General features: G+C 34.5%; 1 protein-coding gene across 1 annotated transcript; it reads right to left on the bottom strand.

Moving 5' to 3' along the window:
- Nucleotides 1-633: 633 nt before the first annotated feature.
- LOC145012320 (histidine kinase CRE1-like) lies at nt 634-5,996 on the bottom strand. Its single transcript, XM_078971113.1, has 8 exons — nt 4,921-5,996; nt 4,117-4,353; nt 3,859-4,028; nt 3,317-3,774; nt 3,002-3,231; nt 2,804-2,902; nt 1,616-2,715; nt 634-1,160 (listed from the first exon to the last, which is right to left on the bottom strand). Exons 1-8 carry the CDS (start codon nt 5,269-5,271, stop codon nt 905-907), a joined length of 2,901 nt encoding a protein of 966 aa, XP_078827239.1. The 5' UTR covers nt 5,272-5,996; the 3' UTR covers nt 634-904.
- Nucleotides 5,997-20,177: the final 14,181 nt, after the last annotated feature.

Genomic DNA, 20,177 nt, shown 5'->3' with positions numbered 1-20,177 from the left:
AGAAGAGGTTGAAAGAGGTTCGAAAAAGCAATACAAGTGTTGCGTCAAACAGAACATGCACATAAGTTTTTAACTCTAAAGACTTCTAAAAAATAAACAGCTGCGAGATAAAAAATGTTGCGCGTGTATTGCGCAATAAAAAGATGTTTTTTTATAAAAACAAACACATGCAATTTCTACTAACAAACTTTTGGTCTAACTTCCTTTTAAAAGATTGAACGTTCAAGTTTGTGAGTTGTGACAGATGAAATAGAATTTAAAGACTTTTTGGTTAGCCTCCTAAAGAACTCGAGACAGTTTGTCTTAAAACACACAACTCTCCATATGTACAAATTTCCCGGTTGTAATATGATATCAATTTATCAAGTACGTTTTCTACCGATTTGATTTCGTTGTCTGGATATATTTTGCATGTTAGTTTCTGTTTCCGTGAACTTTTCTTGGGGTTTCTCTCATTTAAGAAAAACGTACAAACACACCTACTCCCCAAGGTACAAGTTTGAATTCAAGTACACACGTTTGTTAGCCTACTCTGTTGTACTTCCTGCATAAACATTCGTACAATCTTCACACAAATATACAGACATCAATAAGTGTTTGTCATAGCTTCTGAATATCAAGTCAAAAACAATACAAACAAATCTCACACTTCCCAAAACCCATCTATACAAACACAACAATAGAGATAGTAGTATGTGTTGTCTCGTGTCAAGAAGCTAAAAATCAAAGTTAGATCCGAATATTTTGTTAGGGTTACAAGTTACAAAACCGGTTCACCAAAACTATACTAACCGGTTCACATCAAAAACACCATCAAATGTAGTACATATAAGTATGCACATGACACCACACGCCAGCATATAACAAATATGCAAAATTTGCTGGCAATTTTTTAGGTTTTTTTTTAACTCTCTTTTGTGGGTTTTGATTCGAAAAATTTTGCAACTGCTTGATAGAGATTTTCTTCTTGAAATGGTTTTGATACGTATCCATCCATTCCGCTTTTTTGACACTCTTCAAATGTCGCGTGGATGACATCAGCGGTCATGGCTAGAATCGGCAAATGCCATTCCGTGGTTGAACCGTTGATTGTACCACCGTTCGTTTGTTGCTCGTTTGCTTGACTTTCCATCGATCGGATCCGCCGCGTAGCCTCAAAACTGTAATTTAGTTAGACAATCTGTCAGTCTAGTCTCACATCAGCTAAACACAATCTTATCTGGTTGTATGTATTAGGGGTTAATGATATAAATGGATAACAAATTATTTGGTTTTAGATTATCTCCAACCCTTAACGAAAACTTAACATAAAATGTAGACACTAAATCATCTTTATTAAACTTTTATAATGTTACAAAAACAACTCTTATATTTATTAGGTTTTAACAAATTGACTCGTATCATTTAGTACAAATATTTTATAAATTTTATGATCAATGATTTATAACCAAAATCAAATTATGTGTTTTAGTTAAATATGAAACTTTTAACACTATATTTAGTGTTTGATTAATAGTATAACACCATAATAGGTGCTTACACTATTTCAATTTTTACATTTTATTAAAATTTTATTTTAAAGAATTATACAAAAGGTCTTAGTATTTATACGTACCCGTCCATTTCCGGCATTTGAATATCCATAAAACACGCGTCAAAACCGTGCGGTATTTTAAGCAAATCAAGAGCCGATTTCCCGCTATCCGCACACTCAACTTCCGCCCCAAATTTCTTAAGTGCTCCCGCTGCAACTCTTCGATTCACTCGATTATCATCAACCACTAAAATCTTCTTCCCACAAAGTAAACCCCTCAAATAAACCGATCCATTCGCCATTACTTTCCCTTGTTCCACCTTCTTTCCGGTTCCCAAAACTTGTTGCAAACACGCCGCCACCATACTCGCCCTCAACGGTTTCATAATCAAAGTATCCGAAAACCCCGCGTTCTTCGCCTTATCGAATTCCATTCCGGTGATATTCGTCGCCAAAAGAATCATCTTCGGCGACTTTACAACGTTCCCGTTGGACAACCACACGTCTTTCTCGACTAGAATCATATCCGGCCGACGACCGGAATCGGAATCGGAAACCGCGATTCCGATGTTGCTAACGACGTCGACGGATACGCCTAACCGCTTCAAATGGTATCGAGTGACCGCTGCGCGAACCGGTTTGTTGTCCACCACGGTGGCTTTTAGACCTTTGAATGAAGTTGGGAGATCATCATAATTTGGTCTTTTTGGATCGGTGATTGTGGTTTTTTCACATCGTTTTAAGACACATGTGAAGGAAAACGTGCTTCCGATTTGTGGGCGTGAGATGAAGTTTATTTGACCGCCCATTAATTCCACCAGACACTTGGAAATGCTTAATCCGATTCCGGTTCCGCCGTAGTGTCTAGATGTGGAGCTGTCGGCTTGCATGAATGGCATGAAAACGAGGTCTTGTGCGTGTAATGGGATTCCGATTCCGGTGTCTTCAACGGAAACCATTAGAGAAACGTTTTGAGAAGGTGGGAATGGGAATTCTTGATCGGACATTAGGTGTTTGAATTTGTCCCATGTGTTTCGATCATCTGCTGCTTCACGACCACTTAATGTTTTGAATTGTCCATCAGATCTTCCATTCATACACGTGTCAGATTTTGATTCAAGAACAGCTTTTGAATGTTCAGCTAGATGAACTTGAACAAATATATGCCCTTGCTCAGTAAACTATCAAAAAAAAATTACATCTTATAAGAACTTAAGAAAAACGTTCTTTATATAATTCGAGACAATCAAAATCACCAAATTTACTTACTTTAACAGAATTCCCAACGAGATTTGTAATCACTTGTCTAAATCTTCCCGGATCCCCCATTACAATTTGAGGAACTTTATCGGATACAAGAACAGCGAGCTTCAATTTCCGAGAAGTTATGAAGAAGAATAGAATCAGATATAACTTTGATTAAACGAAATTGAGATCAATTTAGCAACAATTTTTAAGAAAATTTACCTCGATTCCTTTATGGCGGGACTTTTCTGAGAACAACGAGAGAACATCGTCTAAAATTGATCGAAGATCAAACGGAACTGCTTCAAGTTCTAATTTCCCAGCTTCGATTTTGGCTCTATCAAGAACTTCGTTGATCAAAGTAATCAAAGCTCGTCCACAAGCTTGAGCCGTTTGAGCGTAATCCCTTTGCGTTGAACTTAAATCCGTATCAAGAAGTAACGCAAGCATTCCTGTTACCCCAATTGAAAATCAGAGACAAAATCGAACAAAAAGATGGAGAGAAAAAGGGGGGAAATTAACGAAAATGACGCATACCAAGGATTCCGTTCATGGGGGTTCTGATTTCGTGTGAAACAGTAGCGAGAAACTGAGATTTAGCAACATCGGCAGCTTCTGCTCGGACTTTCAATTGTTGCATGATATCAAAATCATCTTCAACTTGAACGATATGAATGGCGCCGGTGTAGAACATGTATCCGACTAATAAAACAATGACGTAACCCAAAATGGCGGAGATGGTCGCCGTCCATGAGATCGGAGGTTTATGAAGATACCTGCAAGTCATCTGGTGCTTTCTGAACGGATCACCGAAGTCTAGCTTACTGACACGTGTACGTGACTGGTCACCTTCTTCAGTCTGACGTCCGTACATTATCAGAGGGTCTGACGTGTTGGTGACGTCATATACCTTCACGACGATTTCCTGGTTTCCGGCGAGTTGTCCGAGGAGATTTTCAACCAGAGACTCCACGTCAAATGCTCCACCGAGATATCTGTTTTCAAAGACAAAATCGTTGAATTTCATCGTCGAATCAACAAGTGGGATACGGAATAATGGGATAAGGAAGAATTAGTACCCGGCTGTAGCTTCAATTCGATCGCGAACAGATGCATTTGGGGGGAGTTTGGATTTGTAAACAGGAATGGTTAAAACGACTCCGAGATGATGAGAACCCAAGAGTTTGAAAGGGCTTGTGAGCACTGCTTTGCCGGTTGATCGAGCTCTCAAGATGTTTTCTCGATCTTCCTGCGATCAAATTAGGGTTTTATCAGTTTTAAGCTTTTGAAATTCATCGGATTAGTTGATGAAATTGAGAAATTGACAAAATTTTCACCTCGCCGGACATCATATCTAGCAAGTTGAGATACGAAAGAGTTTGTTGAGCGAAAATCACGGGGGCATATTCGTCACGATGAGGTGAAGGTTCTTTATTCGCCATTGTTCTTATTGTCCCACCATGTTGACTCTCGAATTCTTCTCTCTCGGAGTTCATTACCCTTTGTGCATACGCTACACCGCTTAATAGAGGTCGCTCGAATGCTGTTCTTGCTGTATATTCTGCAAATGTTTCCTGCATCCATCATCAAACATATGAATTTAGGTTCAAATTTCCGATCGAAGATGAAGGCAAGTTGAGTATTTAACTATTTATTAGGTTCGCCATTTTCCTTTGACTTTTAAAGTCAAATGACCCAACTTTCCACCTTCAAATTCGACATGAATTTAAAAAGTTTCAAGAAAAAACAAGTGCTATAAACAGAGAATTAGCTGCGTTGGATCTGTAATAATGGACATTAATTTAGCTAAAAACACAGTAAAGAAGATCAAGAAATTAGAAAAAAAAAAAATACACAATCGAGAATTATGATTATTATTGTTCAAATTGAATCGAGAAAAGGGTAAAATCAAGAATACCCAGAAATTAATTTTGTTCAAAATCAAGAAAAAGATAAAATCAAGAAAACCCAGAAATTAATTTTGTCCAAAATCAAGAACACCTAATCATAACTCTGTTTCTTGAATTGCCCAAAAATGTGCGAGAAGAAAAAAAAAATACAAAAAACAAACATACACAACATAAAAGGTGAAAATGCAGAGCATAATACACAAACATAAAGGGGGAAAAAAAAATTTAAACCTGATCAATTACTGAAGGGTTCTTGTAATAATGAAAAGTCGAAACCAAAACAGCAAGAGCATGAACATGATTAACACTAACACTAAACTGATCTTGCAACATTCTTGCCCTTTGATCACACATACTCACTAAACCTTCTTCAATTCTCTCTTGATGCCCTTCATCGATGCATCTATAAACATAAATCGCTGCAAACCCGAAAGTGATAATCCATAATGCTAAGTATTTTCCTTGATTTGTTCTTGGAAAATAAGTTCGGTACTTTCGTTTGGTTCCGAGTTGCTGTTCATTCAAACTCACAGCCACCAAGTGATGGTGGCCATTGCCATGGCCTTGCATTTTCAAACCCATTTTTTTCAGTGAATCGAAAACATGAGGGTAAAATTGGAAAGAAAGGTATGAGGATTTATATAAAGTTTTGTTCTTCAAAGGACAGAGAACTTTTTCAGTAATTTATTATAAAGTTTTTTCTAAAACAAAATAATTGCGACATTGTTTTGTGTGAATTTAGTCAAGAAAACACACAACCCCAGAAAACCCACTAAAGAATAATAATCAAAGACAAGAAATTCATCAGAGTTTCACACAGTGACAGTGAGTTAGAGAGAGAAAAAGAAGAAGGAACAGAAACACCAAAAAGGGTATTTTGAAAGAATTCCCAAAGGGTTAAAAATTCATCTCAAAGGGAACAAGCATGGCTGTGTTTGCAGCCCTAAAAAGATGCACAGAAAGCTCAAATTCCAAAGGAACTTTGGGTTTGAATCGAATTAAAAAATCGAAGTTGTTGTGAAAACTGGAAACCCTAAATTAATTATATTAAAGAAAAACACAGGCGTGAAGGAAGGAGACAAACATTAGCACATTCACTGTGTTTTTATCTGTGATTTTGAATAAAGAAAGAAAGCATATCAATGGAAGCCAAACTAGAAGATTTTTGAACAGCAAAGCAAAAGCAAGAGACAGAAAAGAGGGGAAAACAACGAAAGCCAAGGTGTATTTTGGATAGAATGAAGTGTGTTTAACTTGGTATAAACATGAGTTGTTTAATAATGGAGGAAGAATAGGAAATTAGGGGGAAATTAATAATAAAAGAAGGATATGTTTGGCTATATTACTTTATAAATGCAACTGAATCGAATTTTCAGGATTTTTTCAAGATACGCTCTTGTCCCCCTATCCCTCTGCCTTCAATAAAAACAACCATCAAATAATCAATTTTTTCCTTTTTCCTTTTGCAAATTAAATCATCCTATAAATCAAAAATCAATGGCGATTATTATATATAATACTGTTTATTTTGATTTTATTAGATAATATAGTTTTTATTTTATTTTTAAACAATAAATTTAATATAAAAAAATAATACAAAAGTCACTTAAGGTTATACCAAAATTCCAATGTAACTAATGTTTTTTTTTTTTTTTTTTCAAAATTGATGTTTTTTACAATTATGATCACTTAACCGATCAATTCGGTTTTCTGCTAACGTGACATGATAACATGTCGCTTTTGATGACGTGGTATGCTGACGTGTCAAAATAAAATTCTTTTCGAACAAAAGATACTAAGGTGTTGTTTGTTTTTTTGAAGCAGAAATTTATGAAGTCTACGGACCACCTCTACAATCGTCTGCAGTAAAAGATGTAGATCAAACGCCTGCAGATTGTAATAAAACGTGTGTTTGTTTTTTTAACATTTGCATGCTGCTGCAATTATTAAAAAATTAAAATAAATTGATTTAAACCAAAATAGCTTTTTAATACTTAAAAATTAATAATGTATGACATTTCAAAAAAAAAATTAGGATATTTCAGCAAAAAATAATAATATTTCAACAATATATATATATATATATATATATATATATATATATATATATATATATATATATATATATATATATATATATATATTAGCAAAAAATAATAATATTTTATGAAGATATTATCATTATTCAATATAAAAAATCGAAAAAGAAAATTTCAACAAGAATAAAAAAACAAAAAAAAAAAAGTAAAATAAAATCTTAGCAACATATAATTAAGATTTTAGTAAGAAAAAAGAGGTTGAAAGAGGTTGGAAGAGGTAATACAAGTGTTGTGCTAAACAAACTCGCGCAGAGATTTTTTACTCTAATGACTTCTAAAAAAACAAACAACTACGAGATTAAATGTGTTGCGCGTGTGCTGCACTGCGCAACAATAAGAGGTCCAAAGAAGTTGTTTACAAAAAACAAACAACACCTATGTTTTTATTTTCATTTTTTCAATTTTGACACTGAGTTTTTTTATTTGTTTTTCAATTTTGATACTCTGTTTTTTTTTTCAAATCGAACATCATTTTCACAAAAAAACAAACATCACCTATGTTTTTATTCTCTCCATCTATTTATCTCTATGTGTATATGTGAGAGAGGAGTTCACACATCCAACCCTCGATTATATGCACATTTTCCGTCATTAAAGAGCTTCTTCACCCATATTTCTTATCCGTCATAGAAGAGCTCTCCTTGTCCCCTATGTTTTCTGAAATTAAAGAGTTCATATGCACGTTTTCCTATTATATGTTTAAAACAACGAAGGAGAAAAGAAAGAGATCAAGTGTCAAAACAACCAGAACGAGTTTCAATCCGTCGAATTGAATGTTTTTTTTATTAAATCCTCGACGTCGCCTTATCAAGGTTTCAAACTCCAATGATTAATAAACACTTTTGTTAACAATTCGTTGTAAACATTGATAAAGACTGAGTTTCAAAACACCATCTTTCTTTTGGTGTTCTGGTTAGTTGCTACATACTACTGAGAGAGAAATAAAATCAGGGGAAAGATGGAAATGTGTATATATATATATATATATATATATATATATATATATATATATATATATATTCATTCTTCCTCATGGTACTAAATATGGCCAGTTGCCAGTGTTTTGGTGACTAAAAGACTTAGGGTTAAAAGTGGTTTGCTTTAACTGATTTTGGTCTTGGATCCAATTTGTTTAATATTGTTTTAAATAGGTTTGAAGTTGAGGATGTCAAAAGGTATGGGGGAGGTGTGGATGGGTGAGATTAGGGGCGTGTTTGATATTTTATTATTTATATTTTCTTGTATTTTAACGAAAATAAAGGTAAAAAACTAAAAATAGTATGATTGACATTTTACATGGTTTATGACCAAGCATGTAAGTTCTAGAAACCATGGGGACCACATTCGTCAGAACAAATTAGCAAGGCCTAAAGTTTTGAACTTTGGTAAACCACATTGACCATTTATTTAATTTGTCTAGTTTTTATTGCAGATAATATTATTGAAAAACAACATGTAACACATGTTTTCATGGCACGTATTATTACAAGAAGCGTAATGCACTATGGAGGGAATGTGACACATAGAGTAGTAGTACGCGGTGTATATGGTTAAAGTCAAAAGTGGTAAAAAAAAGTCAATTGTGACGTGATGTGAATATTCTTCAGTCGTGTGTCATTGGATCTGTGTAATGTTGGGAGAAAACACATGGTGTGAAATAGTGACACGAAGCAAATTCGGAGCTTAAGACATAGGTCGTGACATGATGCGAACTTGGATTTTCAGCCTAGTATATATAGTTTGAAAGGGCTTCTGATGGTTTCTTTTCACATATCGAAACCAAAATCCGTGAGCGAGTAATTTAACTTAAAGATAGAGTTCATGAGGTCGAGTTGCGAAGGTATGGCTACTATACAAGCTAAGATATCCACTTGATCCATTAGTACATAATTATGTTTACATAATATGAGTAGGTTTGTTTAAAAACTAAGGTAGTACTAGAATTCATGACACACTATTGTTATAGATTCAATAGTAAAAAAAATTCATGGTAAAACTCTTAATTTAGATAAACAGGGTTATAAACCCTAATTTATAGAACTGTCAACTATGTGAGATTGAGCCAACGACTTATGAGATTAAGTTGCTTAGCAATTGTAATGTCAAGTTCTAGTGAACTTGATATATTGTCCAAATAGGTTTAGGCAAGTGATGAATTGGAATCAGTGCAGTGTTTGGCTCTAAAATAATAGTTAGTCTACACTAACTAACCAAATAAGTAATCACACTCCTCGTCTAGATAAATGTTATTTGAATGCATGTTTATTATTTTATTGTGTGATAAATACTTTATTATGGTTTTTGTGAAATAATATGTTGTGTGTTTAGAGCTTATAAAGTTGTATGTGGTGAACTGGTATAGTTGAATATTATAACAGGTTATTGTTATATGGAGTGATAAATTGATTTAGTTTAGTTATAACTAAGTTATGCTATGCCGGTTAAATAGTTAATTTTCTTATGTTTGTTGTGAACAAGGAAATACATGTAGAGCTATTTATGGCTACGAGTAACAAAGAACTGATATAGTGGTTGATAATTATGGAATGTACACAGATGGTTTTAGTTGATGACCATCGAACTATACAAGAAGAGTTCTCTTAGTATATTATATGTGATATGGTATGTCCATTCTCTGGTAGGATATTGGTATACCATTAGTATACAAATGTGTGTTAGACTAAAGTAGTATTGTTGTGTTATTCGTAAGGCAATGTGATGAGGGTATATGTGTAACGATTCGGATTTTCTAACATCTAATATAATGGATATATCAAAGTTTTATCTATACAACTTGAAACTCTACTCTAATTAAAACACTTTAAATCCCATTTTTAATCATAAGTTTACAATAAAATCTTACATACAAATTGGAATAACAAGGAAATACATGCATAACATTACTCTCCTATCTTTTCTTCTAGTACCACGACTGTTGCTACCTCAACCTACAAAAAATAAAATCTCTACAACATCAGACACATTCTGTCTGGTGAGTTATTATTTCTACTTTTCTTATCTTTATTTTTGCTCATCTTTCTCATACTATATCATCTAACTCTTTCTCTAATATCATGCACTATTATGCGTTCTTCTTTCATCTATCTCTTTAACTTGTCTCTAATATTTCTTTCTACTCCTTCTCATCTTATCTAACTCTTTATCTTTCATATACTTTGTTTCTCATACTCTTCTCTATCCATCTGTTACTCATTCGTAGCATCTTCTCATACTATATACATACTCTATCTCCATCTCTAACTTTGTCTCTTCTTTATTTTTTTCTTTTCTCTACTCTTTCCTTCTCTAATGCATCAACATTCTTTTTCTCATATAGACCTAACTATCACATCTCATTCTACAATCTTTTCTATCTTCTAACAGAAACAACATCCCACTACGTTACCGGGTACATTCATCTGGTCTTACCCCTGTCTCTTATGATCCCTTGTGGATCCTTAATCTTTCTTTTTCTCTAGAATCCTTCACATATTCCTTACTATTAATCCATCGTGTATTACATCCAAGTTCTTATAAAGAACTCTCTTATGTTGTTCCTCTCAAGTATACTTTTCTCTATCTTCTCTTACCATACACAATCTGGATTCTCGCGAGAATCATATATCTACATTCCCAAAGGGCTTCATCATCTCTTTCCCCATATGGGCATAATCTCATTCCCGAAGGAATCATACTCGTGTCACCGTATGAACCATACTTTTGTCCCCATATGAACCATACTAAAGGTCCCGAAGGAATCTCTATCTCTTTTCCCCAAAGGAACCCTATTCATATTCCCGAAGGAACCATACCCATTGTGCTCGAAAGGTCCTCTATCTATTGTCCTTTAAGGAACCATCTTTCTTTACATCTCTATCTTTGTTATGTGACTCATCACATAACACTTGTCGTATGGATAATCTATCTCTTTATCTCATCACGAGATCATCTAGTTCTTTTCTTCTAGTACTTTACTCATTAAGTACTTAGTCTTTATCTATGTCTAATAACATATAGGTATTCTACACAATACCATTAATTCCTAGACATATATACTTAATCTAATGATTATACTGCATAGACTCATCTTCTAACTCTTTCTTTACCTCTTGGGTATTAACAAATGTCCTTCTCGTCTTCTTAACATACTCCAGATATATTTGTATAATTTGCTACATGCTTTTATCATATACCTCATAGATACTCTTAATATTTGCACATGCTCATATACATGTTCTTACACGTATATTTCCATCTATCTTCATCTCATTACATGGGGCAATTCACTTAGTCCCCTAAGATTCAACATACATACATACATACATACATACATATATACATACATACATACATACATACATACATACATACATACATACATACATACATACATACATACATACATAATCTATAGAGAGTGAGTGAGAGTAATAACTCACTTTGTCAGCTAGTGAAGCCTAACTATCCCACTTTCTTCAATTTTGTTATCGATACATTCTGGATCCATTTTCCTTACTGTTAGGCCTATACACACATATACTTGTTCTTAATACTTGTCTTATATAATTAAGAGTTTTTTACTCTCTAAGTTAAAATAACCACTTAATAGATCAACATTCTAACTTTTCGTTCTCTATCTCTTAATATACTATAATCAATTAATTAAGGGCCCTATAATACCTAACTCATCATAATCTACTCTAATGCATCAATTTAACATAATCACTAGTTTGGTTTCAAACCCTAACTTCATATACGTAGATTTCTCCATGGAAATCACATTTTAAGCTTGATTAATATATCTAAACACTATCATTAACATCATAATCAAGCCAATTTACTCTAATGAAATATTTCACAAAATTAGAGAAATCATAACTTGATTTAGAGAGGATGACAATATTATCAACCCACCATCTCTAGCTTCTCGTGACACCATTTGGGTAGTAAAATCACTCCTTTAAACTCCTGGTCTATTTCATAATGTAAATAGATTAAATGAGATCTTAAGAGGTTATAATCTATGTTCTACATGAATAATCACGTTGCGGTTATCCGTTTATTACGTCGTGGCGGACAGTTGACCTCGGTTAATGACAACCATTTACTTGCCACATCTTGGCTATATGTTTGTCAGGCTGTGGTGCTCTTCCTCCACTAGCATCCTACTTTGACCACCACTTCGTTGCACGCATATACCGCATTGTAAGGCAAAGTTCATTGTCTTTATTTCTGACATAGAAGTCTCGTAGCAACGTAGTGATCTATCCACCACGCAACAAAAATTTCTTGACAGTAGCTCCTTTGGCTGATTCATTTCCACCTTTGGGATATTTAACGCGCCCAACTTCTTTGTTTCTTACTGATTTTCTATGATCTTTATATTCATGCGAAGGTGGGAACATACTCTACAACTTTGCTAAGTTACTTCTCAATTACTTAATACAATTCTTAATATATTAAATCATAATGTTGGCCCAAAATTCATAAAATTCCAACTTTACCATTTAGGCTAGAAATGCATCTTCTCATGCATTATTTCTCTTAAACTTACTCATTTAATCTCATCTTAATGATTTAAACTCATCTTGACCATTTTCATGAAGTCACAACTTCATGTTCTCATCTTTTCTCATAATTGATCATTTCGTAAAATGATATTTTCCATCTTTTTTACTTTTAAAAATATCATTTTCACCCCCTCCACATTTAACTTTGTAAAATATAACTTTTGCCCATTCATTTTCTAAACTTTCGTGTTTATCCCTCATCCATGTAGTATATATAATATGATTTTTCCTCCTCTACTTTGTAAAATGTATTTTCCACCCCTCTATTTTTTAAAATGTTACTTTGACCCCCTCAACTTTGAATGTAAAATGTCACTCTTACCACTTTTGTTTTCTAAATTCCACGTTCATCCTCTGTAGTATATATAATCCGATTTTCTTTAATAACTTTCATTCATTAACTTAAAAAATTATCTTATATGTATGACAATGCAAGAACCTATAATATAGTATGTTGTTTTAATCAATTTTCACTCATAATACGCAACAAAAACACGTAAAAACTCACGACAAAACATGGGGTCAATTACTAGTGTTATATAACTACTAAATGTAGAAATTATTATTTCAAAGCTAATGAAAGAAACATAGTTATTTTTAGTAACATATATTGGTCAATCTTTTAATTATATTCTTATATTTTGCATAATTTATAGACACTTGACTAGTTTAATATATAAAGAAAAAATAAAAATACAGTGCACAAGCTCGATCCTAATTAACTACTTCTTCAACCATCAAGAAATAACTAAAATAATGCATCATCAAAAAATTTCATAAAAAGTAACTAAAATTATGAGGATTGTTTTGAAAAATCTGACAAAATAGGGAGTTGTATGTCTCTTGGATTCACCGTTGCTACAAGTAGTTGTTGGAAGGCATCACAGCTTGTTCGCTTGGGTTGGATCGAGAGCGGGGTGTGTTGTTATGTGCGCCAAGGAGAGCACTAGCCAAAGGGCATTATACCAAAAAGGTTGTCAGCCACACTCATGCTATTAGTCTGAGTGGGATTAGCCTAGTGTCCAACTCATCCTCATCACCAATTGTTAAGGTTTTTTGTGACCGTCTTGAGCTGTAATTTATACTTATAAAACTTAAATAAAGATACAAAAAAACTCAAAATTATTTCAGACACTTTGCTAAAATCATTAAATCAAACATAATACTTTTAATGATAAACAAACTAAAAACATTCTAGTATAAGTTATTTGGAAAAGAACCACATTTATCATCATAAACATATTAATGATTTGCTTTATTAAAGTATGCATGTAATTAAATCAACAATAATATATTCTAAAGCAAAATTCTATAAAAACCATGAGAACATTAAAATCAATATTTTTATGATTATATTTTTATTGTTGTAAAGAAAAAACTAATCAATATACAATAATTAAGTGATAGTAATTTCTAAAAATGGTTTTGATACCACTATTAATGTTGTATAAAATTAATAAACTATTAAAGAAACCAAGTTTTCAATTAAAAACCATATATATATATTTTTATAAACCCTAATAATGGATCCAATTAGACAATGAATGTCAACTAACACAACCATAGGATGTTATGGAAATCATACTCTTAAAGATAAGGACCTATAACCTAAACTAAATGACATAACTTCTTGTAAATACCACATGACCGCACCGCATGGCAACATTGTATGACAGCACTGCCCAATAACATTGTCAGACAGTATAGCCTAGCCCTTGACTAGGTAGGCTTGTACCTGGCTGGCACAAGGGCTAAACTAATTGTCCTTTAACCCAGCTACATAAAAATAACATGTCCTCTTCCATGAGGAATATCTCTTAATCTCATACATGAGTCTCCGCTATATACATACACATTTCCCACAAAGATGGTTCTCTCTACATAGGAGAAAACATTTCTTTATACACAAAGATCTAATTTGATCATTGAAGCATGTTATTGGGATATAATCCTTGGGAAGCTTCTAAAAATTTTATGTTATGATGACAGTTAGGAATCAAGTCGGTAACTCGCTGACGACACCTACTCTAGAAAGATGGACCTGTAAAGTATGTGGATATGTATGTGTTATGTAACAGATTACTTGTGTGTAACTGTTAGAGAAAAAACAATTATTTATGCCTTATGTAGTGTGATAAGGGACAATTAGAAAGAGAGTAAGAAGTGACATGGAAAAGTAGGAAGATAGTAGACCTTGGCCTTGGTGCAGTCGTAGCTTATGTCAAAGCGGTTTAAGACCGTTGATGTCAGATTTAGGGGCTGGAGGGGCCACACTTGTGGAAAGTGTGGCAAGGTGCGTGAGGGTGCTTGCTGATCATCTTCTAGGTGCCATAATAATGGTTGGCAAGGCCATATGGTGAGGGATTGCCACCAGCAGGCCCCAACACTCAGTTCCAGGATTTTTAATCATTGTGATTAGGTTGGTCATGTGAAGGCCAATTGTCCCTTGCTTGTAGCTAGGCCGACGTAGACTCCAATACCGACTACTTTGAGGATTACTGATGGGAGTTAAAGCAGTGTGGATCCCTCGAGGGCTCGAGGTCGCGCTTTCCAGCTCACTGCCGAGGAGACCACAACAGCTCCAGATGTTGTGACTAGTATGTTTCTATCCATTATTTTGTTGTATATGCTTTATGTTATGCTTATCTTTGTGCCTCTACTAGGTACATTCATAGTGAAATCTTTTCCTACTCTAGTGTTGTTTGACTCGGGTGTGAGTCGGTCCTTGTATCTCGATCGTTTATTATAGAGTTTGATATGCCTATTGGGGAATTAGAGTGTCCGTTACGAGTTTCTATCGCTAATGAACACGAGATTTCTGCATCGTCAGTATATCATGGTTGTGTTTTGGAGATCTTCGGGGTGCCCTATCCGATCGATCTGATCCTTATTTCCATGAGAAATGTTTGCATGATTGTGGGGATGGATTTGTTGAGCTGGTTCGGTACGATGATTGATTGTGAGGGCCAGCACGTGGTAGTTCGAACCCCATGTCACACACCCAAACCGGAACGGCAGAAACGTTCGGGGGCGGATGATGTCATGTACAATATGACAACAATATAATAATAGTAATCAAAGTAACAACAACCATTGTATTGATAATATAGAGTTTACATTGTGTTCGTAACATTGTTTGTATGACACCAAAAGTGTATAGTAAAAAATATAAGACGTAACGCTATGATGCTCCGTCCTATCAAAAACATGTAAGTGTACATGTCTACTGGTTTCCTTAAGAATACAATTGATTTTGAAAGTGTATCAACATTTAAGTTGGTGAGTTCATTAGCCTTTTTGTATTAGAAGTCTGTCTTTATTCTTTGAAAATGTTAGTGTGTTCCTCCAGAAAATCCAATATTTTCTTTTGTAAATGAAATGTACTCTTTGCCTTAAGACCAAAATGTATGCGTGTTATTGTACTCTGAAATAGTATACTGTAGTCTTATTATTAAATAAAACCATATAAATGAATACTTTCCCGAAAATGTTTGTTGTACTGTATTTGGAAAATAGTGTATTGTATTGTATTGTTATGAAAACCCTTCGTATGTACATGCCTGGAATCCACCAGTTGTACTGTAATGTAGTGTAATGTAGTTCTATTATTAAAAATAAAACCATTGAAGTTATGTTTGTCGCGTAAACCAAAATGTTTAGTTAATGCTTAATGTGAGTGATATTATAACCATTCTAAAATGACTAGTGGCTTACACGACATAATTCAGGCATCAGTATGTTATGATATTTTTCACCCCATACCCGATGGTCTAACTGTAGCTAACAATTTAGGTGCGGGATTGTCAATCCCGTATAGATCTATACACAAATTTACGCTCTCCCTCCAGGAGACTCTGGTTATAATTCAGGACTTTAGCGTGTACTCAAGTAGGTACGATGAAGTAGTGGCTTACAATCCTATATTAACTTGTTTACGTATAGTGTGAAAATATTCTCTTGTTGTAAATGTATGTATTCCCCTTTTATAGTGTACTCGTAGTGTAAAATAATTATACTTAAATAATTATGTTTTTATTGTATCTTTGAAATTAGTAAAATAGTGTGAGTGTTCCACAAACTATACCTATTATAGTTTAGAGTAAATTACACGAATGGTCCCTATGGTTTAGGGTAATTTTCACGTTTGGTCCCTAACTTATTATTTTTAACTCTGAAGGTCCCTATTGTTTGTTTTTGTTACACGCTTGGTCCCTATCTTACCTAAAAAGACTATTTTGCCCCTGATTTTTTAATTTATTTAAATAAACACACTCTCAACCCCACTCCCCTCACCTTACCCTACCTATCTCATCATTTTTCCATATTCAAATAGTAGTCTTTTTAGGTAAGACAGGGACCAAGCGTGTAACAAAAACAAATAGAAGGGACCAAACGCGTAACAAAAATAAACAGTAGGGACCTTCCGAGTTAAAAAAAAGTAAATTAGGGACCAAACGTGCAAATTACCCCAAAGCATAGGGACCATTCGTGTAATTTACTCTATAGTTTAATATGTATTTTCTTGTGTTATTTCTTGAACTAGTAGAGTAGTATGTATGTTCCATAAACTATACCTATTATGGCTTATAAGTGTGTTTTGTATGTAATGAAAATATTTTTGAAATACCCCTTTGCTCAACATGTTACAAAGAGGTTAAAGTTCTATTTGAATAGGTTTTATACACATAAATATATAAGGCATATATAATTGAGATTAAAATGGCAGTCGGACAAGTGGTTTTACCCTAAGTCCACAACCAAACAAGGAACGGGAGTTAAGGCGAAAACACCAGTCCTAAGCCTGTTGAATCTTATATATATATATATATATATATATATATATATATATATATATATATGTATATATGTATGTATGTATGTATGTATGTTTTGGTAAAAACAACTGTTGAAATAGTTGAAATAATTTAGAATAACTTGAAACAATTTAAAATAATTGAATACGATTTGAAATTATTTGTATGTTAACACAAAATCCCTTGTGTTTTACATGTATTCCTCCCTAAAACATTGAAAAATAGTGAAAATGTAAGGGTATGAACTCACCTCGAATGTGTGTTCTTGTTTGGGTATGAAGTGGTAGCGATGATCCTTGAATTAGAGCTCGTGTGAATAGTCGTATTCTAATAATAATTATACTAGATATCGTATTTAAATTAGCGAAATAATAATTTCAATAATAATTTAAATAATAAATTAAAGTGTTAGACAACACTAAATTATATAAGAAATACTTACAAAAATCCTTAGAAATTATTTGAAGGTGTTCTTGCTGTTCTTGGGAGTTCTTGGTGTTCTTGGGTGAAAACTTGAAGATTTGACGGAAACTATGAATGTTCTTGAGGAAAATAAGGAGATTTGAAGGAATCTGGGCAAAATCTTATGAAGATATGGTGTTTATGGATGAGTTTTGAGAGAACAATGATGACGATTTCAGTGTGAAAAGTGATTTATGAGAATTAATTTTGGTTATACGCTTATATATAGGAGGGTTTTTTTTTGTCCTAATGGGCCTAAATTAAGTGATTTCAGTCCTTAAGGCCCAATCGAGAAGGGTCTTTGGTCAATAAGGAGATTTCGGTCAAGGGTTCTCGGTCCTAAGGTGGGGTCTCGCAGGGGGTTTTCAGCCAAAGAGTGATTTCGGTTTTGGGTGAGTTTTGATTCCATTTACCAAAAATACATAAATAAATATAAATTTTTGTTGTTAAATCAAATGATTTTTAATTATTTGCCCGTTGTTTGACTTATGACTTGTTTCGATTTTTGGTTTGACTTTCTTTTACTTTTATTGACCCGAAATAATTGGTTGTTACATTATCGACTCGCTAGAGGGAATTTCATCCCGTAATTATTTCTATAGCGAGTACTCATGGACTAAGGAAAAGATGTGGGTATTTTCGTTGCATCTGGTCTTCTCGCTCCCAAGTGAATTCGGGTCCTCGCTTGGCGTTACAGCGGACCTTCACTATCGGTATACGACTTTGTTTCGTTCTTTTGATTTCCATGTCTGTGATTTCTACTAGTTCTTCCTCAAAATCTAGGCTCTTGTTTATCTTGATTTTATCGAGTGGAATTACAAGTGTATCATCAGATAGACACTTCTTTATATTAGACACGTGGAAGTTAGGGTGTACGTTTTTATGTTCTTGAGGTAGTTGGAGTTTGTACGCTACTGGTCCGAATCTAGCAAGAATCTAGAATGACCAATGTACCTTGGATTTAGTTTTCCACATTTTCTGAAGCGTATCATGCCCTTCCAGGGAGAGACATTCAACAGAACGCGCTCACTCACCTGGAATTCCAAGGGTTTTCATCTCTTATCTGCGTAACTCTTTTTCTGTCTCTAGAAGCTTTCAGTCGTTCTTGGATTTGAACGATCTTCTCTGTCGTTTCCCTAATGATCTCCGGGCCGGTGATAGTGTTGTCAAGAATTTTCCCTCTACCTAGTTGCGTGTCACCCACTTCATCCCAGCACAGATGTGATCTGCACTTGCATCCATAGAGGGCTTCAGATGGGGCAACCTTGATGCTAGTGTGATAGCTATTGTTGTATGAGAACTTGAAAAGTAGCAAATAGGTATCCCATGCCTTACCAAAGTCGATCACACAAGCTCTTAGCATGACTTCTAAGGTTTGAATAGTTCTCTCACTCTGCCCGTCGCTTTGTGGGTGGTAGGTTATACCCATGTCCAGCCTAGTTCCTAGAGATTTCTGTAGTGACTGCCAGAACCGTGAGGTGAATCTACTGTCTCTATGAGAGATAATAGATATTGGTACACCATGCAGTCGTACTATCTCTCTAATGTAAATTATGGTCAAAATTTTCCCTCTTTTTTGTTTCCTTTATTGGTAGGAAGTGTGCGAGTTTGGTTAATCTGTCGATGATTACCCAAATGATGTTGTGACCACCATTGGTCTTGGGCAACTCGGTTATGAAATCCATTGTAATCCGCTCCCACTTCCACTCAAGGATCTTTGGTTGTTGTAGTAAACCTAAGGCTTCTAGTATTCTACCTTGACTTTGGCACAAGTCAGGCGCTTGCCCACATAGGTAGCAGTCTCTGCTTTCATGTTCAGCCACCAATAAAGTTTATTGAGATCCAAATACATCTTATCTGAACCGGGATGAATGGAGTATTGAGTCTTGTTGGCTTCGTTCATGACAACATCTCTGTAGCAACCAAACTTCAGTGTCCAGATTCGATTCATGAGATAACGAACTCCATCATCCTTGATTTCTAAGTTCCTTTCCATTCCTCTTATGGCTTCACCTGCCACATTATCTGGTTTCAAGGCTTCTAGCTGAGCCTCTTTGATTTGTGTGGATAGATGTGAATGGATGGTCATGGTCAGTGTTTTAACTTTGTGACATGGGTATTTCTTTCGACTAAGGGCATCTACTACTACATTGGCTTTGCTAGGATGATAATGATTTTCACATTCGTTGTCGTTGAGTAAGTCCACCCATCGTTGTTGTCTCATGTTAAGCTCCTTTTGGTTGAATATATGCTGAAGACTTTTATGGTCGGTGAACATGGTGCACTTTGTACCCTAAATGTAGTGCCTCCAGATCTTCAGAGCAAACACTACTGCTCCCAACTCAAGGTCATGATTGGTGTAGTTAACCTCATGTGTCTTTAGCTATCTCAAGGCATAGGCAATAACCTTTCCTTGTTGCATAAGTACACAACCTAGCTCTTGACTGGATATATGGCACTATACTATAAAATCTTATGTCCCTTCTGGAAGAGACAAGATAGTTGTGCTGCACAGGGCTTGCTTCAGCGTTTGGAACATAGTG

The sequence above is a fragment of the Lactuca saligna genome, chromosome 8 (assembly GCF_052625555.1).
Source record: "Lactuca saligna cultivar CGN05327 chromosome 8, ASM5262555v1, whole genome shotgun sequence".
Lineage (NCBI taxonomy): Eukaryota > Viridiplantae > Streptophyta > Magnoliopsida > Asterales > Asteraceae > Lactuca > Lactuca saligna.
This window is presented reverse-complemented; position numbering and strand designations above follow the sequence as displayed.

Bases quoted from the DNA above. Each gene is read 5' to 3' on its own strand.
- LOC145012320 (XM_078971113.1), bottom strand. From the start codon at position 5,271: ATGGGTTTGAAAATGCAAGGCCATGGCAATGGCCACCATCACTTGGTG. The intron at 3,232-3,316 runs GTATGCGTCATT...TTGGGGTAACAG, and splicing joins CCCCATGAACGGAATCCTTG to GAATGCTTGCGTTACTTCTT. The intron at 1,161-1,615 runs GTACGTATAAAT...ACTAAATTACAG, and splicing joins CAAATGCCGGAAATGGACGG to TTTTGAGGCTACGCGGCGGA.